The following is a 22,445-nucleotide window of genomic DNA, read 5'->3' as shown; positions in this document are numbered from 1 at the left end:
TGTGTTCTGCAGGGACACCGGGGCTCCTGGGGGCATCTTACCTGGAGCCGTTCTGAGTAAATCCGAGTGTCTGCAGCGGTCTCAGAGGCCTCAGAGTTACAGAGTCCTGGCTTCTCAGCTCAAGCAGAGGGACGTTGGCTTATTCACCCGAGTGAGAGCCTCAAGAAAGCACATTTTACGAGAGGTGCTTTGGGATGTACGGAATTCCGACCTGCCCTGCCTCTGGGAGGGCTGTCCCTGTGGACACTGTGGGCCTGGCTTCCTGCCGTTCTCCCAGGAGGAACAGAGGCCGTCCCGCCTCCTGTTCAGAGGGTCACACTGGGCAAACGTTGAGCATGTGCTGTTGGCCTCTGACGATAACGCCAGGTGCCGTCAGGTAACCACGATGTGGCAAGCACCGGATGCTTGGGGCTGGTGGGGGTAGTGAGCTGGACTGCCAGGACTGCGGGCTGTGCGAGGCGGCAGGTCTCCCCCGGGCCCTGGAATAGCACTTTGGAGGTCTTCCGTTCTATCAGTGGTGCCCTGAGCACGCCCCCCTACCCCATGGTGAGCACGTGACCTTGAGCACGTGACCTTGAGCACGTGGTAGCGCTGTGCAGGGTGTTCCTGCCCTCTCCTGTGACCACCCTCCAGGGAGGGGCCTCCTAGGAAACACACCCGCTTCAAGAGATGGTCTCACAGCAGACTCCAGTCGAGGCAATGCCCTGTTTCTTCTGGATGACTCTCATATGTGTTAACCATGGAAGGAAGAATGAGAACCATGAGGAAAGTCAGGAAAAACCTGCCTCAGAATTTAAAGAGGGAAAGCAGGCAAGTGACTCAGCAGGTGGGGGAGTTGAGCAGAAAGCAGAGGGTGGGCTTAAACGGAAGCCGAGGGGCATCTGAGGGGTTTTGAAAGGGAAACGTGCAGATTACGAAGATCTTAAGTTGCTGGGCTGTGAATGATTAACTGCGGGCTGAGATTCTGAGGCCAAAATCTTGCGTCTGTTGAAATGAGAAAAACGACAGTGGTATTCGAAACTCCTCAGTTTTCAAAAAGAAACTCAAGAAGGATAAATCAGAAACTAAGATTTTTCTCTACAAGCAAGGAGTGGGAATGGCTCGGAAGACATGGGAGGTGAGGGACGTTTCTGAGCATATTTTTTATAAGTAGTTTGACATTTGAACCATGTTGCTATTTTGCTTATTGAAAAAATTAAATCAACAGAGATGGGATTAAAAAATAATAGAAGCAGAAATAAATGAACCCAGCTGTCTGTCAGGCAGATTGCAGCCTGCAGAGAGGGAGTACCCGGGGGGGCATGGCCAGGTTCCCCTTCCCTGCTCCCCGCCAGGGGCAGCTGGGAGCCCTGGATACGCTGCGAGCCCCCGAGGGCTAAGAGGAGGAGCAGCAGCGGGGTGGCCCGTGTGCTCACGCGCCCTCCCAGGGACGGCCTCTCAGGCCCACGCTCGTGGCAGACGCCTGCCCAGGCAGGCTCCTGCTCCCCCAGGTTAAGAGGGAGCCCCCAGCAACACTGGAGGTTAGGGGATGGCCCCCGACACGTGGCCCCAAGAAGTGTTCTTCATCCCTGGGGGTCAGAGCCTCATTTCTTCCTGTGAGGACCCCACGTGGCTCAGCAGCACACCGGGGGTCCTGCCGCAGCAGGACTGTGGGGCAGCCAGGGGCACTGGTCCAGGAGGAGCGCTTCGCCCTGCGGACCAGAGAGAGGGTCCTTGCTCCCACCTGGACCATCTGTGAGCCGCTGGCCAGCAGGGCCCCTGGTGCCTGTAGGCCAGAGACGCCTTCCCACCTGGAACACTGCGGGGCCAGGCACTGCCAGAGGACCCCCAGTGAGCGGCTGGTGGGGAGCACTTTCTGCCCCAGGCTCTCAGAGGAGCCAGGCGGGTGCAGACATGCCGTCAAGGCTCTGTTCCCAGATGCCGAGCAGGTTCCAAAGGAAACCCGAGGGAATCTGCATCTCCCCTCACAGTCGTGAGATCTCTGAAAACTAGAGACAGGACTTGAAAGCAGTCAGGGAAGACTGGTGTTCCTGACCCTGATGTGATGAGTGATGGAACCCCGTGTAACATCACTGAGGCTGGAAGGAAGTGAGTGGTCTGTTACCAAGTCCTGAAAGAAAACTCTCAACCGTGAATGCTACACCCACCAAAGCTATCCTTCAGCAGTGAGGAGGAAATGACGTTCTCAGGCCACAGAGAGCTGGAAGAAGCTGTGGCTGCCCAGTGTACCTGTGAAGAGTGGCAAAGTAAGTTCTTGAAGCAGAGAAAACGATAAAAGAAATAATTTGGGAATATGAACAAGAAAGAAATAACAGAGAACAAGTTAAAAATGCAGATAAATACAAGATTATCTTTTGTCACAGTAATTTTTAAAATCATATTTGATTGTTAAAAAAGGTAACAAGTTATGATGTGAGACAAATGCATGTACAGAAATGCATATATATATACACACACACATATACAGTCTGCATATATCCAAGCAGACTGTAGACAGTGGAGAAGACAAGGGAATGTAAGTGAAGTAGGGACTGCAGACCTTAGGCTGGGTGGCTGAGCGTCAGGAGCAGCAGGTTGTACGTTACGTGTGTGTTGTGATATTACACAGCGCAGCCGCTGAGAAAGTTAGATGAAGCAGTCACTCAGACACACTATTAATAAGTCAGATGTTTAACCCACAGGAAGAGAGAAAAGAGAAACAGGAGGAACAGAGAGAACAAACAGAAAATATGTAATGAAATGGTAGACTTAAGCTCTGGCTGTCAGTAATCATCCTAAAGGTAAATGATCTAAATAAACCAGTGAACACTGGAGGCTGACAGGGAAGATCTCTCTGTCTCTCACACACGCACAGAGCTGCACTGTCTATAAGAAACTCAAATACAGCGCCAGGTGAAAAGTAAGGGTGAGCAAAGATACATCGTGTAAACATTGGTCCCAAAATCCATGGGAGGAGTCATTAATATCAGATAGAGCGCTTCAGAGCAAAGAAAAGCACGAGGCACAAGGGAGGGTGTGACCTGATGAAAGGATCGGTCCACCAGGAGGGCACTGCGATCCTCACTGTGTCTGCACCGAAGAAGAGCGGCCTCACCTCCGTGGAGCAGAAATCGATGGGGCAGAAGCAGTCTCAGATAAGAGTCTGAGTCCTACACCCTCTTCTCAGCAATAGATAGAAAATCAGCAAGGATATAAAGGGTCCAAATGACATATAATCCAACAACAGCAAAATTCATATATTTTCAAGCACCTCTGAGACCAAGATAGTCTGTATCATGGGCCATAATACTAACCATAACAAATTTGAAAGACTCGAAACCAGCATATCAAAATATATGGGCTACAACTTAAGCAGAGTTGAATGGGAAATGTATAGCAATAAACCCATAAATTAGAAAAGTTTCAAAATCTCAAAAAATTAGGAAAAGAACAGCAAAATAAACCCCAAGCAAGTAGAAGGAAGGAAATAATAAAAGATAGCAAAAAATATAATCATGACAGGAAAACGCCAGAGAGAATTAATGCAACAGACACTGGTTCTTGGGGGAAATTGATGAAATCGACAGCCTCCAGCAGGAATGACGAAGGCGTAGAGAAGAGACAAGCCCCTTCAGTGAAGCGGGCTGTGTCCCCACGGACGCCACGGCCACTCGAAGGGAATGGAGAAACATGACCTCATGCTTGTAGAGTCTGTGATGGAGAAGAAATGGGCCAGTTCTCGGAAAACCACAAACTGCTAAAACTCAGCCCAGATGAGGTCGATACACAGAATAGTCCTGTAACCTCTGAAGAAATGGACTTCGTGACTATTAGACTCCAGGAGAAGACTCTCCAGGCCACATGGTTTCTCTGGAGAGCTCTACAAAGAAGAATTAAGACCAATTTTACACAATCTCTTCTAGAAAACAGATGCTTAGGGGAAACTTGCCAGTTCGTTTCATGAGGCCATATTTGTCAGACAAGCGAAAACTACAGAGCAATGTGTCTCGTGAAATTAGACACAAAAGTTCTCAACCAAAGTTTACTGACCAAATTCAGCAATGTATGAAAAGAATTATACACCATGTGTTTATACATCACAGCATACAAAGTGGGGTTTATTCTGGGTGTGCACTGGGTCAGTGTCTGAAAATCAGTGAAATCTCTCAGATCTCACAATCTAAGGGGAAAATCATAGGATCATATTAATTGATCCAGAGAAGTATTTGACAAAAATCAGCTCTATTCATGATAAAAGTCTGTAGAAAATCAGGAGTAGAAGAGAACTGCCTTAACTCGTTAAGGACATGAGACAAGAGAGAGAGTCCCCAAACCCTGAGCTGACACCGGAGACAAAGGTGAGACTCTGGAAGCCCATCCCCGTGTGGGCAAAGGGGGCTGTGACCAGGCAGGCACCCGCCTCTGAGCGAGACAGGGAGAGAAAATGAAGGCTGCAGGGCAGGAGGGAAGGAATGAGAGGGTTCCTGCTTTCACGTGACCTGACCACCTTCGTGGGTGACCAGAGGAGCCCGACAGAAGAAAAGAAAATCCTGAAACGAATGAAGGCATTAGCAAGGTCACCAGACGCAAGATCCACACACGAGAATGCCCTGCATTACAGACCGCTGTGTGCTAGCAGCATCTGGGTCCTGAGGTTAAAGCCAGCAAAAGCAAGGTCTGTAAGCAGACCTCATCAAAATCAAAGTCAAAACTCTGGTTCTGTGGAAGACCCTGTGAGGAGGATGAAAAGAGGAGCTCCAGCCAGGGAAAACATTGGCAGAGCACGCACCAAACAAAGGGCTGTGATCTAGAATATAGAAGATACTCTGACAGCACTCCCCAAAATTAAATATATAAAACCCAACAATCCAATTAGAAAAATCCACCACGGGGCTGTACGGATGGCAGCTGAGCACATGAAAAGAGTTTCCTCTCCTTTGGCTGTTAGATATGCAGACTAGACTTGCAGTTAGATGGCGCTGCGTACCTCTCGGGGCAGTGGACGCCTTTGCTTGTGACACGCCGAGGGGTGTGCAGAACTTGGCGAGGCCACGCGCGTCCACACAGCACACATGAGCTGGCACAAGAGCGGTCCCCCGAGCCGGGGCGGACGCCTGTGCGCACGCCACAGTGGGCGACGGCAGACGAGGGTTATAAGGTGGCGGGTCTTGAAAAGAAGATCTAAGCCCAAACTGATACAAAAACCTCCAGAAACAGAAGGAAGGACAGGAAGACTGTCTTTACAAAAGAACAACTGTTCAATGTGGAAGGAGTGATGGACTGTCACCCGTTCACGGCTGCTGTGATGAGAATTAATCCAGGTAAAAGCCATGGCTTCCGTGTTGGGAGGGAGTCTTCCAGCACCCCTCCGCAGCTCACGTGTTGTTGTCGCGGGAGGGCTGTGGCTGAGGTTCTCCCCCTAAATGGAGAGGTGTCCGGTGGCTGTCGGTCAGGGTCCCGGGCTCTGTGAGTCGGGGCTCCACGAGGAACAGCTCCCCTCTGCGTCCTGAGGCCGGGAGTTTCCTGTGGGCCTGAAGGGTCCTGGCTGCGGTAGCTGTTCTCTGTTTATCTAGAACATCAGAGCTCCTCCGCTCTCGGGGAATGTGGTTGAAGTGTTGGGAGGTGAAGTGCCATCATGACTAAACCAACTCTAGTGGCTTCAGGTGGAGAGAGCAGGCGAGTGGGTGGACAGTCAGGCTCCCCGAGCCCAGCCATCCTCTGCCCCTCCTCAGGCAGACGGCCCCCAGCCCCTGTGGGCGGCTGCCACATGCTGCTTGGGCTGGAAATGGTCTTTTTGGGTCGATCTTGTTTCTTATGTACTTATTCGAGTGAATAAGCAACTTGTTGGGCTTTCAAGTTGCTCAGAGCCCCTTGTGGACCCACGTGCCAGCTGCCAGGCCCTCAAGCACAGCCCAGCAACATGGACCCCACGCCTGTCCCACTTAAGAGCTCCTGCTGGTTTGCTGTCTCCGCGTCTGTTGGGCTTTATTTTTGGATATGAAAATAGGACCTTTTAAAAAGTATCCTTCAGCAACACCCACACGTTAGGCGTCCATGACAGCCTGCCGGCTTTCCGGGGTGCTGTGACATTTCCTGTTGGTGTTTGCAGACCCTGAGAGCAGCCGCGCACCAGGGTCTCACGTGTGTCCTGCCCACTCTGCGGAGTTCCCGTCTCAGCTCGTCGACGTGTCCGTTTGTGGAAGGAGCTAAACCCTCACTTGCATCTGTTGTTCTGTGTGTCAAGTTCTTCCACGGAGGCGGCTCTGGGCAGACCGCCTGTCGCATCCAGCTCCCAGCCTCAGTGGACTCTCTGCAGAACCAGCAAGGTGAGGTGTGTGACAGCACTCGGGGCTGGCACACAGCAGGTGCTCCTCACAGCCCCGTTCCCTCCTGTGGCTGAAGTCAGAGCGGAGAGAAGGAACCCCTTTTCCAGAGTCTCCTACAATCTTTAGTAAACACTTAGCGAGAGCCTTTATGGTGCTTGAATTGAGTTAGTCATTTTTGCAGTAATGCAGGAATTCTCTTTAACTTAGGTAATAATTTACACTTCATGTACATTGAGCCAACAAAGTTCCGTGTAGTCAAAGCTATGGTTTTTCCAGTAGTCATATATGGATGTGAGAGTTGGACCATAAAGAAGCCTGAACATTCAGAAAACTTAAGATCATGGCATCCAGTCCTATCACTTCATGGCAAATAGATGGGGAAACAATGGAAACAGTGACAGAATTTCCTTGGGTTCCAAAATCACTGCAGATGGTGACTGCAGTCATGAAATTAAGACGCTCCTTGGAAGAAAGACTATGACCAACCTAGACAGCATATTAAAAAGCAGAGACATTACTTTGCCAACAAAGGTCCATCTAGTCAAAGCTATGGTTTTGCCACTAGTCATGTATGGATGTGAGAGTTGGACCATAAAGAAGGCTGAGTGCCAAAGAATTGATGCTTTTGAACTGTGATGTTGGAGAAGACTCCTGAGAGTTCCTTGGACTGCAATTTCAAAGCAGTCAATCCTAAAGGAAATCAGTCTTGAATATTCATTGGAAGGACTGATGCTAAACCTCCAATCCTTTGGCCACCTGATGCGAAGAAGCAACTCATTAGAAAAGACCCTGATGCTGGGAAAGATTGAAGGCAGGAGGAGAAGGGGACGACAGAGGATGAGATGGTTGGATGGCATCTCTGACTCAGTGGACATGGTTTCAGCAAGCTTAAGCTCAAGCCCAAACCGGGCGATGGTGAAGGATAGGGGAGGCTGGCGTGCTGCAGTCCATGGGGTCGCAAAGAGTCAGACACGCCTGAGCGACAGAACAGCAGCAACAGCACTTAGCTGTGTTATCCCCGCGGAGCCTGCTGTCTGGCAGCATTTTGAAGTTGTCCCGAGATCAGAAGTTGGCGTCAGAGGAGGTGACAGCATGCAGAAGACTCACCTGTTCAGGAGGAGCGGGGGTAGGCCTGCCTGCACAGCTGACTGTGGGAGTGGATGTGTTTCCAGTCGCCTCGGAGGTGACAGGGCCCCTGAGATAGTCTGCCCTCCTTCCTTCTTTGATTTTCTTTTAAAAATTCTCAAACCGCAAGTATCAAGCTGCTGGGCAACGCAGCGCTCCTTGGTAGTGTGCAGGGTGGAATAAAGCCAGGTTTTCCGGGGGGTGGAGCTCTTTCCGGAGCAGCAGCCACGGCTGGTGGCACAGCGTCATCAGCAGCAAAGCAGGCTTAGCTTCCCCTGGCTCCGAGCAGTGGTTCTCACTTTGGGTGCCCAGGGGACCCCCCCGGGAGCTCCTTTAAACACCGATGCCTGGGCCTGCCCCAGACCACCCCCACCAGCCTGCAGGCTGGGCTCCGACAGCCCTGTGGCTCCAGGGCTGAGGCCTGCAGGGGTGAGGCCACAGGACGGGGAAACGGGGGTCGGGACCCCACCGAGGGCCCCAGGAGTTTAGAAAACAGCTGTGCTGCCTGTGGGGGCCCTGGTTCTGTACCCCTGTGCGCCCAGTGTCCCAGGCACTTGGGTCTGTGGGAGCTCGCTGACCAGCAGGGCCGGGGCCAGTCTGCCCGTCAGACAGGCTGGGAGCGCTGCTGCTACAGGCCGCTGACCCGGCTCCAGCGGGCCCACGCCCCGGCTGGCCGCACAGGGACGCTTTCGGCCCTGGGGCCAGGTTCTGGAAGCAGGCGTCTGCGGTCCCTGCAGCAGGAGCATCCTCTGGGCTGGGGCCCCATCTCAGCGCCAGCACCTCGGCGTGGGGAGCCTGGGCAGCACCCCTGCGGCCTGAGTCCCTGCCCCATGTGGCTCCCGGTCCTCCGGCTGCCCGTGGGGAGCGGTCCTGGGACCTGACCCTGCCGCCCTTTGCTCAGGGTTGGGGCACCACCAAGTCACAGAGTGTAGTTAAATTTTGTCTCTTCACTTTAAAAAATTCTTTTTAATTTTCTGTTGTGCTGTGCATTTTGTTTTCAAACTAATTAGCTCTTCATTTAGCCAAATATGTTTCTGCAAGTGTGAGAACCAGCTGACCTGCATGGAGGCCTGGCTGCCTGCCAGGCTTCTGTGAGGACAGAGCTGCCCGCCTGGCGGCCAGCCTCCCGCCACCATCGCAGAGCTCGCGTGTCCCGGTCCCTCGTCTGCACTCCCAGCAGCTCCCCACTCCAGCTGGAGCTGACCCCGTCCCGAAGGGCCCTGCCACAGAGCGTGAGCGTGGACCCCGTGTTGCGTGGGCCTAGTGCAGTGCGCGTGCGTGCGTGTCTGCATTGATGTCTGCATCTACAGGGGGACAGTCCACACAGCTGCCCAGGGCGCTCGTTTTCTCTCCCGTATGGGGCGAGCGGCAGCCCTCCAGCCACACTCAGCAGCCCCTCAACGTGCGAGGACGCTCAGCCCAGCCCAGGGGAGCCTGGGCCTCGAGGGGCTGCAGCAGGAAGCGGTGGGGCACCTGGGCCTCGAGGGGCTGCAGCAGGAAGCGGTGGGGCGCCTCCTCCCTGACTGTTCCTGAGAGCAGGTGTTCACAGGGGCTCTCACCTGGAGCCAGCGTCACACTCCAATTAGCAGTTCATACTGCGGCCAGATTGCGCTGGCAGCCAGTCAGGCGCATGAGGAAAGAGGCCGTGGGAGGATCCAGGCCGTGAGGGGGCCTGGCGGGAGGGGCCCCAGCGGAAGCACCGCTCTGGGCTTGGAGGGCCCGCTGGTTGACTGTCCCGGCCTGGGGTCCCTCTGAAGCCCCTGGGCCCAGTGTCCCCAGGTGGTGGTTTGCTTCTCGCGGCCACAGAGCAGAGCCATGACCGTCTCTTCCTCTGTCCTGAAGCGTCCAGTGAGATGCTCTCTGCTGGAGGAGGGTCCGAGCCCCTCCTCCGGCCTGGCCCTCGGCTCTCTGCCCCGGCCATGTGCCCCGTGTCGCCCTGCCCTGGTGGATCTGCCCTGCTCCCCCCTCAGCTGCTCCTGGGGGCCGCTGCTTGGGCACCGCCAGCGCCAGCAGCTCTGGGCATGGATGGAGCGACGCAGCTGGGACTCCCTCCCACGGAGAGCTTTCCTCCGGGAAACGCAGTCTCCCTTTCAGATTTTTCCCTTGGCTGCCGTGCAGTGGGCTGTGTAGTTTTTAAGAGTTTCATTGTTTCCTCTGTGCAGGCCCACCCACCCCGAGCGTTTTAAACTCGCCGTCTCCGTGGCCTCTGCAGCAGTGCCCGCGACACTGCTCAGGGGGCTCTGTGACCGTCCGCAGGGCACAGAGAAGCAGGGCAGCGGGCTCCCGGGGCTCCAGCTGCCAGGGGTCCTCACGCAGGAGCCGCATGCTGCCCTCCCAGCCTCGCGGCGCCCACCCTGGTGCAGCCGTCCCGCTCACCTGCACCCTGTCTTTTGATCTGAGAACCCAGGCCCTTGGAGAAATCAGGCAGGATGAAATATGGAAACTGTTCATGAAGTAATTGAAGAAACGCTGTGACTCTTAAAGCCCATGGAGATAAGGCTCACACCCTCTTACTCATGTTATTTAATTTTTAATGGCAGCTTTAATTAATGGAGATGAGGTCTTCTGGTTTCAGACTCACTCTGAGCAGCGTGAGCGGAGGAGACTGGCTGTTCACGGGCTGAGGAGGGGGCTCCGAAACCCTCGGGTCTGCTTTAGGGGACAGGCGACCACCAGGTGCAGGAGATGGGGTGCCACTGGGTTCCCAGGCAGCAGGGCTGGGGGGTCACGGCGCCACCACACTGAAAAATGAAGCCTTGCAGTCCCTGTGGTCGGGCTGTGGCAGGACCCCCGGCATGCACAGGGTCCTGGCGTGTGTGGGGGGGGGTACCCTGTCCTTCCTGAAGCCCTTCTGTGGAGCCTGTGAGGGCCTCGCTCTCACTGGCTGCAGGCTCAGAAGGCGCACCTTGCAGCGGCCGCAGGAGGCTGGGTGGACACAGGGTGCTGCTTGCTCCAGGGCTGCAGTGGGGGCAGCGGTCCCACTCAGGCAGGTCGGACGGGCAGGCGGAGGGCGGGCCTCTGAGTCCTGTGGCCGTGGAGGAAGCGGCTCCGGGGTTATCGGTGCTTCTCGGCCTGCGGGCTCTTCCTGTGACAGACCTCACCCACCACAGGCCTAGCCCACAGCCCGCCTGACTGTGAACCTGGGCCCCCCAGCGGACCCAGGTCATCCCACGGACCCAGGCCACCCCGCAGATCCAGGTCCCCCCATCCAGGCCGTGCATGAGGGCACAGGTTGGAGCCACACGGCTCCCTGGGGAAGGCCAGGTGTCAACACGTCCCTGCAGGGTTTGGGAGAGCCTGGTGGGGTGAGGGGAGCCCCGTTCCTTTCCTGCCTGTTGCTCTGGGTGTTCAGCCCCCAGTGCTCATTGAGGTGAGGGATGTGCTGCGGGAGCTGGGGCTCACGCTGTCACTGGGGTGGGGGCCTGGGCCCGACAGCTGGCCCCCCAGCACAGCCCAGAGCCGATTCCCACCCCTCCTGGGCCCCGCTGCTCCTCAGAACCCTTTCCATGTGCCCGCCAGGAGGCGGCTCCCCGGGCCAAGGAGCCAGGGCAGGGCCGAGGGCCTGGTCCTGGTGCCCCCCGTCACCCCAGCCCCTGAGGTGGACGATGGGGTCTGTGGGGCCGGCGCCCGCCCTGCCGGGCTCTGACATGGCCTGCTGTCGCCCCCTCTGGTCCAGAGGGTCCAGGCTGCCCGTGTCTCCCGTGGAGGCGGAGTCCCAGCACCAGGCTGGGAGGCTGACGGCCGCGGGGGCCCCACGTGACCAGGCCTCCTGCACTGAGGTGGGAAGGCGTGGCCCCAGGCCTGTGCGGGCCACCGGGCACCTGCTGGGTGTCTGAAGGCAGCCCCGGGTCAGGTTCCTCCCGTGGCGGCCTGCTGAGGACCGTGTCCTGGGAGACATCGGGCCCTCTTGGGGCCTCACGGGAGCTGGGGGCAGGCGTGCGTCGGTCTCCCCTGGACGTGCAGTGTGTGGGCTGCTGGGCCGGGTGCCTGAGGCTGCTCGCCTGGCACAGAGCAGTGGGGACTGACCCGGGGCGCCGTGGGCTCCAGCCCGGCTCCGTCCCCCGCGGCCCCCGCCCCCCGGCTCTGCCCTGCATGGCTCCTGCATTGACGGCCCGCGCAGCAGGGTAGCCTTGGTGGGAGCGTAGCGTGGGCCCGGGGCCTACAGGCCCTGCAGTGCGGCGGGTGTCCTGGGCTGCGGTCCAGGCTTGGGGCAAGTTGGTTCAGATCTCTGGGCAGCAGAGGCATGTAAGACGGGCTTGCATGCAACGGCGCTCAGCAGATGCCCCGAGAGACGGTGACCGTCCTGGGCTGAGGGCCGCACAGTCTCCAGGTGCCTGTGCAGCCCAGAGCGGCCTGTGCTGTGAGCCCACGAGTCGCGTGTGTGACCACGTGTCCATAGAGCTCTCCTTCAGGTGGGCGAGGGCCCCGCTCGAGGGGCTGCGACCCCCGGGCCGGGGTCCATGTGCGCCAGGCCCGCCTGCTGTGCCGTCAGGGGACCGGCCTCCGTGGGCCCAGCGGGGCGGCGGGCGGGGCGTGGGGCGCAGGAGTTCTCCGCGGTAACTGGGTGGCCCTGTGCTCTCTCTGCAGAACCTCGAGACGTACAGGCTGTCATCACAGCAGTTCCACGAGGCAGCTGCCAAGGTGGAGGGCGCCATCAAGTAAGAGTCCCTTCTCCTCCTCCCTGCGAGCTCAGCTGTGTCTAAAATCTGCCCCTCGGGGAAACCTGGCCCTGAGCCTCATCCCGCGCTTCTGGAGGGACACTGACGGCCATGCGTCCCTCCCTGCTCTGAGGCCCCCGCTCTGTCTCATGTCAGGGGTTGGGGCAGAGCCACTCCAGGCCCACATCCTGCGTGTCCTGCGGACTCAGACCTCCAGGGAGTCAAGAAGGGGTGCTGCTGGCCCCTGGTCCTGGGGGTTCCGGGGTGACCCAGCCCTGGGGCACACACTTCTGCAGGACACTGGGTGGGGAAGCTCGGGCAGCACAGGGCTGAGCTACAGCGTCGTGTCCGTCTGTCCTCCCGCGCTGGGGGCCTGGGGACGGAGCGTCAGGAGCCAGGGCGCAGCCTGAGGCAGACGCAGCTGTTACTTGGGGTGCAGACCTGGGAGAGTCCGCAGGGCCCCGTGGGGCGGGAGAGCGGGCCTCAGGGCCTTGCACGGCGACGGGCCGCGGCTCTGCTGAACTCCCAGGGGCATGTCGTCTCTGGGCCCGCGTGCCTAGGCCAGAGCGAAGGCCCCAGGCAGCGTGGTGATTGTGGCTCTGCGCACAGCTGTGAGAGGTCTGGGTGGCAGTCCGCAGGCCCCGGCAGAAGGTGGCGGCGCCGGAACCCTGGAGCCCTCTGTCCCAAGGTCCACCTCTGGAGAAACGGCGTGCAGGGCATAGGCTGGCCACCGCCGCTCTGGGGCTTCCTGCGTGCTCTCCAGAGGCCGCAGAACTAGGGCCTGGGTCCCTGGTGCAGTCAGACCCCAGGGAGTTGAGGGCCCCAGTTCTGAGGCTTCTCTGCCATCCAGCCTCTGAGAAGTGGAGAGTACACCTCGGCTGATTCCTCAGAACCCCTCAGAGTGTCCCCAAACCATCACTCGTGCTGTCACCCCCACCCCTCAACACACTTGCAAATGAGGGGAGGTTCGGGGCCACTGCCTGGGGCAGCCCGAGACCACAGGACCCCGTGGGCAGCCCCTCGACGGCCGCTGCAGTCCTGCCAGCCGGACCCTACTGACCGTTGGGGTCATGCTCCAGCAAGCGACCTCCAGTTCCTCCCAAAGGCTGCTGGCTGTGTAGTGGGCATGGACGCTCCAAGCGCCGCATCCCCGAGCTGGCCGTGGCTGCTGCACCCTTCTGTGTGGGGACCGCCTGCCGCCGCCCCCTGGGGACAGTGGTCAGAGTTCCGTGGGCTCACTGAAGGCCACACGCTGTTCCCCTCCCTGTGCATCGGGCACATAGCCCTGTCCCTGAATTGGCTCCTGGCAGCTCCTCAGGGATCTTGGCCCCGGGGCCTGGCCCGTGCCCGTCGGGTGTCGCCGTCGGAGCCCTGCTGCAGTCAGCTGAGCCGCGGGACCAGGCCTCCCCCACTCCTCTGATGCTGTCTTCTTGGTCAGGGAAACTGGGTGTGTCTCAGATAGGGGCGAACTTCTCCATATTGGTTAGAAGTACGGACTTTCTAAAAGTGAAAAACCAGGTCACTTCAGTTCTAGATGGGAAAACCAGTTTTATGACATTTGGTTCCCTGTTTTAAAGACACAGTCACTTGGGTTTGGGAGTCGTTTTGGAAAGAGCGTGCGTCTTGCGCGTGGCTCTGGGTCCCTGGCGCCTGCACAGCCCTGCCGTGTCTTGGCGACGTGGGACGCTGGCCAGAGCCGTGGCCGGCTTTCCCCTGGGTCTTGGTTTCTGCTGGCAGGATGTCAGTGTTGGCACGAAGCCATGGGCCCCAGGCCTGTGATGCTGTGTCCTCTGTGCCCTCCCCACTCTCCAGGGTCTGCATTCAGACCCACCAGCCTGTGCCATCACCGCCACCAGGCGGTCCTGAACTAGGTGTCCGTGCTGCTTCGTAGGTCCCGTCTGCCCCAACAGCCTTACAGTGACGAACCCCACGGCCCAGACCTAACGGCGACCAGTCCTGGGGGCCCGGCTCTAACGGCGGCCAGTCCTGGGGGCCCGGGTCTAACAGCGACCAGTCCTGGGGGCCCGGCTCTAAAGGTGACTGTGTCTAAACCATAGGTGACTAGTCCTGGGGGCCTGTGTTTAAACTTAGGTGACCAGTCCTGGGGGCCCAGACCTAACGGCGACCAGTCCTGGGGGCCCGGCCCTAACAGTGACCAGTCCTGGGGGCCCGGCTCTAAAGGTGACTGTGTCTAAACCATAGGTGACCAGTCCTGGGGGCCTGTGTTTAAACTTAGGTGACCAGTCCTGGGGGCCCGGCTCTAAAGGTGACTAGCCCTGGGAGCCCGGGTCTAAACTGTAGGAGACTAGTCCTGGGGGCCCGGGTCTAAACCATAGGTGACTAGTCCTGGGGGCCTGTGTCTAAACTTAGGTGACTAGTCCTGGGGGCCTGGGTCTAAACCATAGGTGACTAGTCCTGGGGGCCTGTGTCTAAACTTAGGTGACCAGTCCTGGGGGCCCAGCTCTAAAGGTGACTAGTCCTGGGAGCCCGGGTCTAAACTGTAGGTGACTAGTCCTGGGGATCTGTGTCTAAACCATAGGTGACTAGTCCTGGGAGCCTGTGTCTAAACTTAGGTGACTAGTCCGGGGGGCCTGGGACTAAACAGTGACTAGTCCTGGGGCCCAGATCTAAACTGACCAGTCCTGGGGGCCCGGGTCTAAACTATAGGTGACTAGTCCTGGGAGCCCGGGTCTAAACCATAGGTGACTAGTCCTTGGGGCCTGGGTCTAAACTGTAGGTGACTAGTCCTGGGGGCCCGGGACTAAACAGTGACTAGTCCTGGGGCCCAGATCTAAACAGTGACCAGTCCTGGGGGCCCGGGTCTGAACTATAGGTGACTAGTCCTGGGAGCCCGGGTCTAAACCATAGGTGACTATTCCTTGGGGCCTGTATCTAAACTTAAGTGACCAGTCCTGGAAGCCCGGGTCTAAACTGTGGGTGACTAGTCCTGGGGGCCCAGCTCTAAAGGTGACCAGTCCTGGGGGCCCAGCTCTAAAGGTGACTAGTCCTGGGGGCCTGGTCTAAGCAGTGAGGAGTCCTCCGGGCCCAGGTCCAAACAGTAACTTGTGCTTGGGGCCCAGGCTCACGGGGCGGCCAGTCCTTGGGGCCCAGGACCCCTGGGTGCCTCTTCCTCGGGGCCAGGCTGGAGTCCCGGGGGAGGACAGCCCCTCAGCCACGTCTGGTGCCTGGCTGGAGCACGTAGGGCTGGAAGCCTGGTGACAGGAGACCCTTTGCTCTCAGGCTTTGTCATTGTGGATGCCTCACGTCCGCTCAGGACCATGTGCAGCGCAGTGCAAGCGCCTGTTTAAGCAAAGACCAAAAGTCCGGTTGAAGCTCTAAGAGGAAAAATAGGACTTTTGTAACACAAAGCTTGCTGCTCGTTTTGGGTATAAAATTTATGACACTTTGCATACGGTAATAATGAGCAGTGAAGCTGCGTTTGTTTCGTCAGAGGCAGCAGAATGCATCTTGAGGAATTAAGGAAGATCAGGAAGCGTGATTTGCGGCATAGCGATCTCTCACATGGTGAATGGAGCTGGTTGGGAGGTAAAGTGCACGCGGCGAGGGCTGGACAGGCCTGGGTCGGTGGGGACCGCGGGCTCCGGCTTTCACTTGGGCTGACGTGGCAGAAGTGCTCAGCCCAGGAGTTCACGTGGGTTTCACATCGAAGGCCAGGGCCCTCCCGTGCAGTATGTGTGTGTGTTGGTCTGGGCACAGTGGGTCACTCACAGCCCCCCGCGTGGTGAGCCTGGCAGGGCCGGCGTTCCTGTGGGCAGCGGGTGGGGGAGGCAGACCCTTCCTGGACCCTGACCTCAGCCTCTGCCCAGTCTGTGGACAGTCACACCGCCGGGCGCCGGTGGGCTCCTGGAAACACATGTCAAGCCCCTCATCTAGTCCCCATGGACCTGTCTCCGTGTCCATAAGCGTGGGTTTGTGTGTTCACGTGAAATACCGCATTGCTGCCCTGTAAGGTCAGAATGTTCCTTCAAACCTCGCAGGACTTCTGTTGGTACTTGTGGCCGTGCTGGGTCCTCGTTGCCCCGCACGCGTCTCCTCCCGCACGGAGGGCAGACCGCCCCTCCCGGGGTGTGCGGGCCACTCACCGCGCGGGCTTCCCCATCCCAGAGCGCAGCTCCAGGCACACGGGCTCCGTAGTTGTGCTCACGGATGCAGTTTATGTCCCTCGGCGTGTGAGTCTTCCCAGACCAGCGGCAGAAGCTGTGTCCCCCGCGTGGGTAGGTGGATTCTAACCTCTGGACCACCAGGGGCGTCCTAGCGTCAAAATTTATGTAATCTATTACTTACTGAAGGAGACTGAGAAGCTTCCCAATTTCTTCTTTTAGCGGTATAATGACAACTGTGACAGACAGCTTTAACGGACTTCGTGCACTTTAAATCTTCCTAGAGGGAATCGTTGGTCAGAGAACACGCGTGTGCAGTTGCATGCGCATGCACACACACCTGCTGGGCTTTATTCCCCACTAAGCCGGGCTTCCGGCGACCCCCTGTGGTTTCTCAGGTGTGGGGCGTGAAGTGCAGACCCAGCTTGGTTCTTTCCCTGACAGGGAACCCTGTGCCGTCAGCGGTGGTGTAGAATCCCACCCAGTCACGCCCTGTTGTCCTTGGATCTCCTGGACTCTTCTGGGGCCAGCGTGCGCATTCCAAATGTGTGTAAACATACCTTGTCGCTCAGTTATTTAAGACATAAAATATGTAGCAGAGCAAGTCCTTGCACCTGAGAGCTTCTTCAAGCGCTTTTTTGAGATGATGCAGAATCACTTTGTCACACCTCCTGCTGCCCCCGTCCCAGCTGGAAAAGGGGCCCTGGTGGGATCTTTCAGGGGTACACGCATCCTTTCGAATACATTCAGTCATCTTAAATGGCCATGCATGTTGGGTTTTATTTTGAAGTGATTTCAAACCGACAGAAAGGTCTCAGGAATAAGAACTCATGCATTATCCCAGGTACCTGGTAGGTCATGCCCGAGTCTGCATCTTCACAGCCCCCCCTAGAGACAAGCACCGTCTTCCTCTGACCCGGTGAATCACCGCCCCAGGGCCTCCAGTCCACCGAGCTGCCCCAGGCCGTGCTCCGTGACCACAGAGGCCTTCTGTCTGCAGCCCCACCGCAGACCCTGGATGCGTCCCTCTGGCGGCGTGGCCTTTCCTGTTCCAGCACCTCCACAACCAGAAGGCAGGGGTCTGAGCTAGTGATGCGGGGGGCCGGTGGGGCCGACGGGGTGAGGACAGAGGACCTGGGGGAGGGGACAGGTGCCCGGGGGCGCGGGAACTGGAGCGAGCAGGACCCGCCTCGCTTCCTCCCGCAGCCCACAGTGCCCGCTGCATCCCGGGGCCTGGCCGCCTCCCTGCCGGGGTGGCTGCCGGTCGGGCCGGGACCCAGCTCTCCCCAAGCCCCCTGCGCCCCCCGGCATGGGCTCGTGGAGTGCACGCTTGGTCAGGCAGCAAAAACGGGGACTCGTGGGCTCGGGGCGGCTGCCGCTGTGGCGCCGGTGGACCCAGATGTGTTGTGTGCACCCAGACACGGTGTGACCCCAGTGGGGACGGTCCTGGCGGCAGGCTGACAGGTCGGGAACGGGCAGAGAGGGTGTAGGAGAGAGGCCTCGGCCATGTTCTCTCTCTGTGCTGGGTGTGCGGGGTGTGACCCCAGTGGGGACGGGTCCAACCCGGGGAGACTTAGAGGTCGGGGCGTTGCTTCCGACATGGAGGCACCTGGAGGCCCAGCAGAGAAGCAGGGGGAGACTGCTGGGCACGCAGGCCCCGAGCAGCCCCATGTCCCCACGGGGCCCTGCCGGCCAGCCCCCATCTCCTGTCCCCGAGCCCCACGGGGCCCTGCCGGCCAGCCCCCGATGGGGCTCTGCTGGGCTCGGCTCTGCTGGGCTGTACTCTGCTTGCGAGTGATTCCAGTCAAATCCCTTTGCAGGGTTAGGGGTCTTCACTCAGACCAGCTGAGGCTGGAGCGGCCGCTGTGGCCCTCATCCCGGGGTCTGCATGCCTGGGCAGCCAGCCTCAGGTTTCGGCCATGCTTCTGGTGGCTCACCCCTGGACCCTGTGGACTCCATGCCCGTCTCACGGGGGCCACCACGGACATGCCAAGGGCAGTACCCCCGCCACTGTGTCCTCGCAGCTGCAGATGGCCCCCAGGAATGGGCCGCGGCCCTGGGGAGACACCGCGAGCGGCGCCCACCGGTGCCACACCTACGGGCCTGCGGTACCCCTGCCCGGCCCCGGCGAGCCTCCTCCCACGGGCGCAGTGCCCTGGACGCCACACTGCGAGCTGGCCCTGCAGGCCCTGGGCCTCAGCATGCAGGCAGGGACTGCTGGCCCATCTCTGGGCAGAGGGCGAGAGCCGGGGTGGTACGGCTGTGCCGCGTAAAGGCTCGGGAGAGCAGGGGCGCAGCAGGCTGGAGGCCGTGTCCCGCATGGCGTGGCGGCTCCCAGGAAAGCACGTCAGGCCACTGGTTTGCCTGCGTGCTGGGGATGCTGGGGCTTGGTGGGGCTGGGGCAGGGGGTGGGGCAGCCTGGATTCAGTTCTGCGGGAGATCCTGGCCCGGGCGCCCCACCAGCGGGCTTGGAAAGGCCCCAGGGGTGTCTCGGGGAGCCAGACTGGGGGGACTCCAGTCAGCAGGAGATGGGTGGCCTCAGAGAGAGCAGGGGAAGAGGGGTCCAGCATCTGGGTCCAGGGGTTCCTCAGGTGGCGCTGCTCCTTCCCTGGTGCCTCCCACCCCTGGGCCTCCAGGGGACCCCAGGGGATGGCTCTCCTGTCCCGGGGGTCCTGGCCTGGGCCTGCTCAGACACCCCCGAGCCCCAAGCCCTGCTGGCCCCTAGGCCTACATCCCTTCCACGCGTCTGCTGAATCAGGAGCTCCTGGGCGGGGGCTTTTTTACAAAGGACCAGAGTCAAGAGTGGTCTACTGGCTCTGTACATGAGTGTGTGCACGTGTGTGCGTGTGTGTGCACACGTGTGTGTACATGTGTGTGCACACGTGTGTGCACGGATGCGTGTGTGCAGCCCAGGGAGGAGCCCTGTCAACAGCTAAGCGGCCCTGGGGGTCTGTCTGTGCCCTGTCTCCTCGGGGTGAGCTCTCCCGGGATTGGGCCAAGGTGGAGGCCCCCGTGGCTGCTGGCCGATGGCTGGGCGCACAGGAGCAGCCGTGGCCGGGGCAGTGCATCCTCAGGGAGCAGCCAGGCCTGCCCGGCCCTGACAGAGACGGACGTCTGGCCCCAGGGAGCCCCCAGCCCTTCAGCGGTGATGAGACTCTTGTTCCCACGTCTGCTCCGCTGGCGTGGCTCAGGACCGAGGTGTCGGAAGGACGTCTGCTGGCCGAGTTCCACTGCAGCCACCAGGGGGAGGTTCTGTCAGCAGTGGTGATGGGAGAAGGGCGGTGACGTGCTCTCGTTGGTGGAAGGAGAGCCTTCGGAGCGACATGTGAGGGGCTGCGGGCAGCGGGGCTTGCAGGTTTGGGGGGCCGGCCCCCCGCTGGCACGGGCACCCGCCCTCCCAGTTAGGGTGTCCAGCTGCGTGGGGAACCGGAGTCCCGCGTGTCTTCTGCTGCTTTTCCGTACCCTTGTCGGTTTCCTCTCCCGAACCTTTGGGGAGTTTTCCTGAATTGGAGTGGATCTCAGTGGACGCAGCATGGGGCCTGGGGGCCGTAGAGCCAGACAAGCAGGCCGTTACGCTTGCCACGTCTCGTGCGGCGTGGCCTCGGGCAGGTCGCCTAGGCCCTCTGATACCAGCGTCCCCACCTGCAGAACGGGCCACTGTGTGGGCAGGCTGGTTCTCAGAATGACGCGGACCTCAGGTGCAGCCGGGGCAGCCTGGAGGCGGCCTTCCCATCCAAGCCGCTTACCGAGAAGCCCTCTGTCATGGAGGATGTGGGTTCTTCTCTGTTAGAAAGGGACTGGCCAGCCGTCTGCCTCCTGCTGGCTTCCGCGCAGCCAGCACTCCACCACTTCCCTACACGGCCAACGGTGTTTCCTGGGCTTCTGCAGCCAGTAGGCAGCTCCCTCGGAAGCTCGAGGGGTCTCGGGCGTGTGTCCAGCGTGTCCAGCTTCTGTGCTGCTGGGAGGCCTGGCGTCCTTGGCTCATGGGCGCGTCACTGCGGCTTCTGCCTCTGATGCCACATGGCTTCTCCTGGTGGTCTGTGTCCCTCCTCCTTTGGAGGGGGACACTCGTCAAGCTGGATCAGGGGCTGACCCCACCCTAACCCACCGTATCCGCCAAGACCTCGTTTCCAGCTGAGGCCACATCCTGAGGTTCCAGTCTCGCCCAGCCCCGGTCCCCCCTGCCCCCCATTTAGGCTGGTGTGAAGGACCGTAGGGGGTGTGCCGGGCTGGAGCCCTGTTCGGGCGCAGGCTCCCTGTGCAGGGTTGGCGGGGTGGAGGAGGGCAGGCGGAAGCGCACAGGAAGGTGTTTCAGAGGGCGGCCGAGAGGGCACGTCTGTCCGGAGGCGTTTGAAAGGCCCTCCGTTAGCTTCATCCACGTCAGAGGGCCTGGGGCTCCGAGGGGAGGGCGTCGGGCGGCGCTGGGGGCCGGGCAGTTAGACTGTGGCGAGGGCCGCTGAGCCCCTCCAGCCTTCAGCTGCACATGCGGGCAGTCTGAGCTGTGTCACAAGCCGCGTTCCGTCCTGGTACCTGCCGGGGGCTGGACTCCAGGACTGGGCCTGGGGCAGGGCCGCTGTCCCCCTGCAGGTCCCGGGGATGGGAGTGGGGTCCTTCCCCGGCGCCCAAGCTCAGCCCGGGCCCCAGGGCTCCCGCGTGGACCCGCCCGGAGCCCTGGAGACACTGAAAGCGCGTCCTGGAGCCTCCTGGTCCCAGCCGCTGGTTTCCGTGTGGGGGGTGGGGGTGAGAGACGGCGCCCCACCTGGAGCTGCGGGGCCAGGGTCCTCAACACACGCGCCCTGGGGCACGTGTGCACGTGTGAGTGTGCGCGCGTGTCCACATGTGTGTTCATGTATGTGTGCACGCGTGTGTTCGTGTGTGTACACGTGTGTGTCCGCGTGAGTGTGCGTGTGTGCGCATGTGTGCGTGTGCTTGTGCACAGAAGTGTGGCCGTGTGTGCAGGACAGCATGTTGGGCCCAGGGAGGGGAGGATGGGAGGGACCGTGGCGGAGGCGTCAGAAAGGAGCTGACTTGAGAGTGAACTCTGCTTCGCTTTCTGTATTTGCTTCACTCTTTGAAAAAAGAGAACGCAGCCGTTCTTCAGATGAGCACGTGTGGAGTCTAGTGTGCGGCCCAGGCCTCCCTTGACAGGCACAGCAGGGACGGTGACCCCTCCAGGCCGCCGCGGAGATTCCCCGGGCAGGAGTCTGGGCATCTCCGCTCTGCCCTAGGCGTGCTGTGGTCTCCCCGCGTCCCGCGTGCGTCCTGTGTGTGTTAGCTGAGAACTCAGATGGCCCCGGGGGAGAAGTGGGCCCACAGCAGGGCGGGTGGGCAGGGAGCCCCGCGGGCGCTCTGGGGTGACCACAGGCCCCTCCCGTGTCCGCAGGCCGCGCAGGGTGGAGCCCGTGTGCTCGGGGCTGCAGGCCCAGATCCTCCGCTGCTACCGCGACCACCTGCAGGAGGTGCTGCTGTGCGCCGACCTGGTGAGGGCCTACCAGCACTGCGTCGGCTCCGCTCACAAGGCACGCGCGGCCCCACCCGGGCTCCAGGTCAGGGAGGCTGGTCCAGCCAGGCCCTGGCCTCCAGGGCGGCGGGGGAGCAGGCTGACACGGGGTGGGAAGCAGAACGGCGAGGCGGCAGAGGCCAGCGTGCGGCCTGATGGCCCTGGCCCAGGGGTGGCAGGGGGTCGTGGCGGTCCCAGGCTGACCCCGAGGCCCTGCCTTGATCCTCCCTGCCGATCGCAGGCCCCGAGAGCTCCGGGCTGCCCGGGGCACCAGGGAGGGGCAGGTGCCCACGGGTCCCCTGGGCCCAGGCCGGCCGCAGCCCTACCGCCCATGTGGCTGTGGACGGCGCTGCTGAGCGGGTCCCACAGAGAGAACGGGGAGCCCTAGCGGGCTGAGGGGAGCTGGCCTCTGCACCGAGGCAGGGCCCTGGGCAGGGGCGGGAGGCCACGGACGCACAGCTGAGGGGGCTCCGTCCAGGCCTGGGGCCGCTGGGGAGGACCCCTGCTCAGCGCTGGTGGAGCAGAGCCGGGGCCAGCACGCCTGCTGACTGGACCCTTCTCATTGCAGGGTTGACGCAGCCCGGTGCCGGGCCCACCGTGATGTGGAGCCTGAAGCCTGGACCTGCCGTGGGGCCGCTGTCCAGATGCCGGCCGCGGCCTCCCCCCACGCTCCTGCCCCTCTGCTGGAGAAGGCTGTGTACACCCCACTCGCAGACAAATAAAGCAGATGTCTGTG

The 22,445-nt window shown here is 60.2% G+C and overlaps 1 protein-coding gene across 4 annotated transcripts in view; it reads left to right on the top strand.

The window, feature by feature from the left end:
- The window catches only part of CHCHD6 (coiled-coil-helix-coiled-coil-helix domain containing 6), a 99,086-nt gene extending 76,641 nt beyond the window's left edge, over positions 1–22,445 (top strand). The window contains exons 6-8 of one of the 4 annotated variants that reach the window (XM_065935456.1): positions 12,018–12,088; positions 21,593–21,689; positions 22,278–22,417. In XM_065935456.1, the coding sequence (XP_065791528.1) occupies positions 12,018–12,088; positions 21,593–21,689; positions 22,278–22,283 (174 nt within the window). In that variant the 3' untranslated portion in view covers positions 22,284–22,417. Of the gene's footprint in view, positions 1–12,017; positions 12,089–21,592; positions 21,756–22,277 lie in introns of all 4 variants that reach the window. The other 3 variants (XM_065935455.1, XM_065935453.1, XM_065935454.1) reach the window with 3 other exon arrangements.

Source organism: Muntiacus reevesi, chromosome 4 (genome assembly GCF_963930625.1).
Source record: "Muntiacus reevesi chromosome 4, mMunRee1.1, whole genome shotgun sequence".
Classification (NCBI taxonomy): domain Eukaryota; kingdom Metazoa; phylum Chordata; class Mammalia; order Artiodactyla; family Cervidae; genus Muntiacus; species Muntiacus reevesi.
This window is presented reverse-complemented; position numbering and strand designations above follow the sequence as displayed.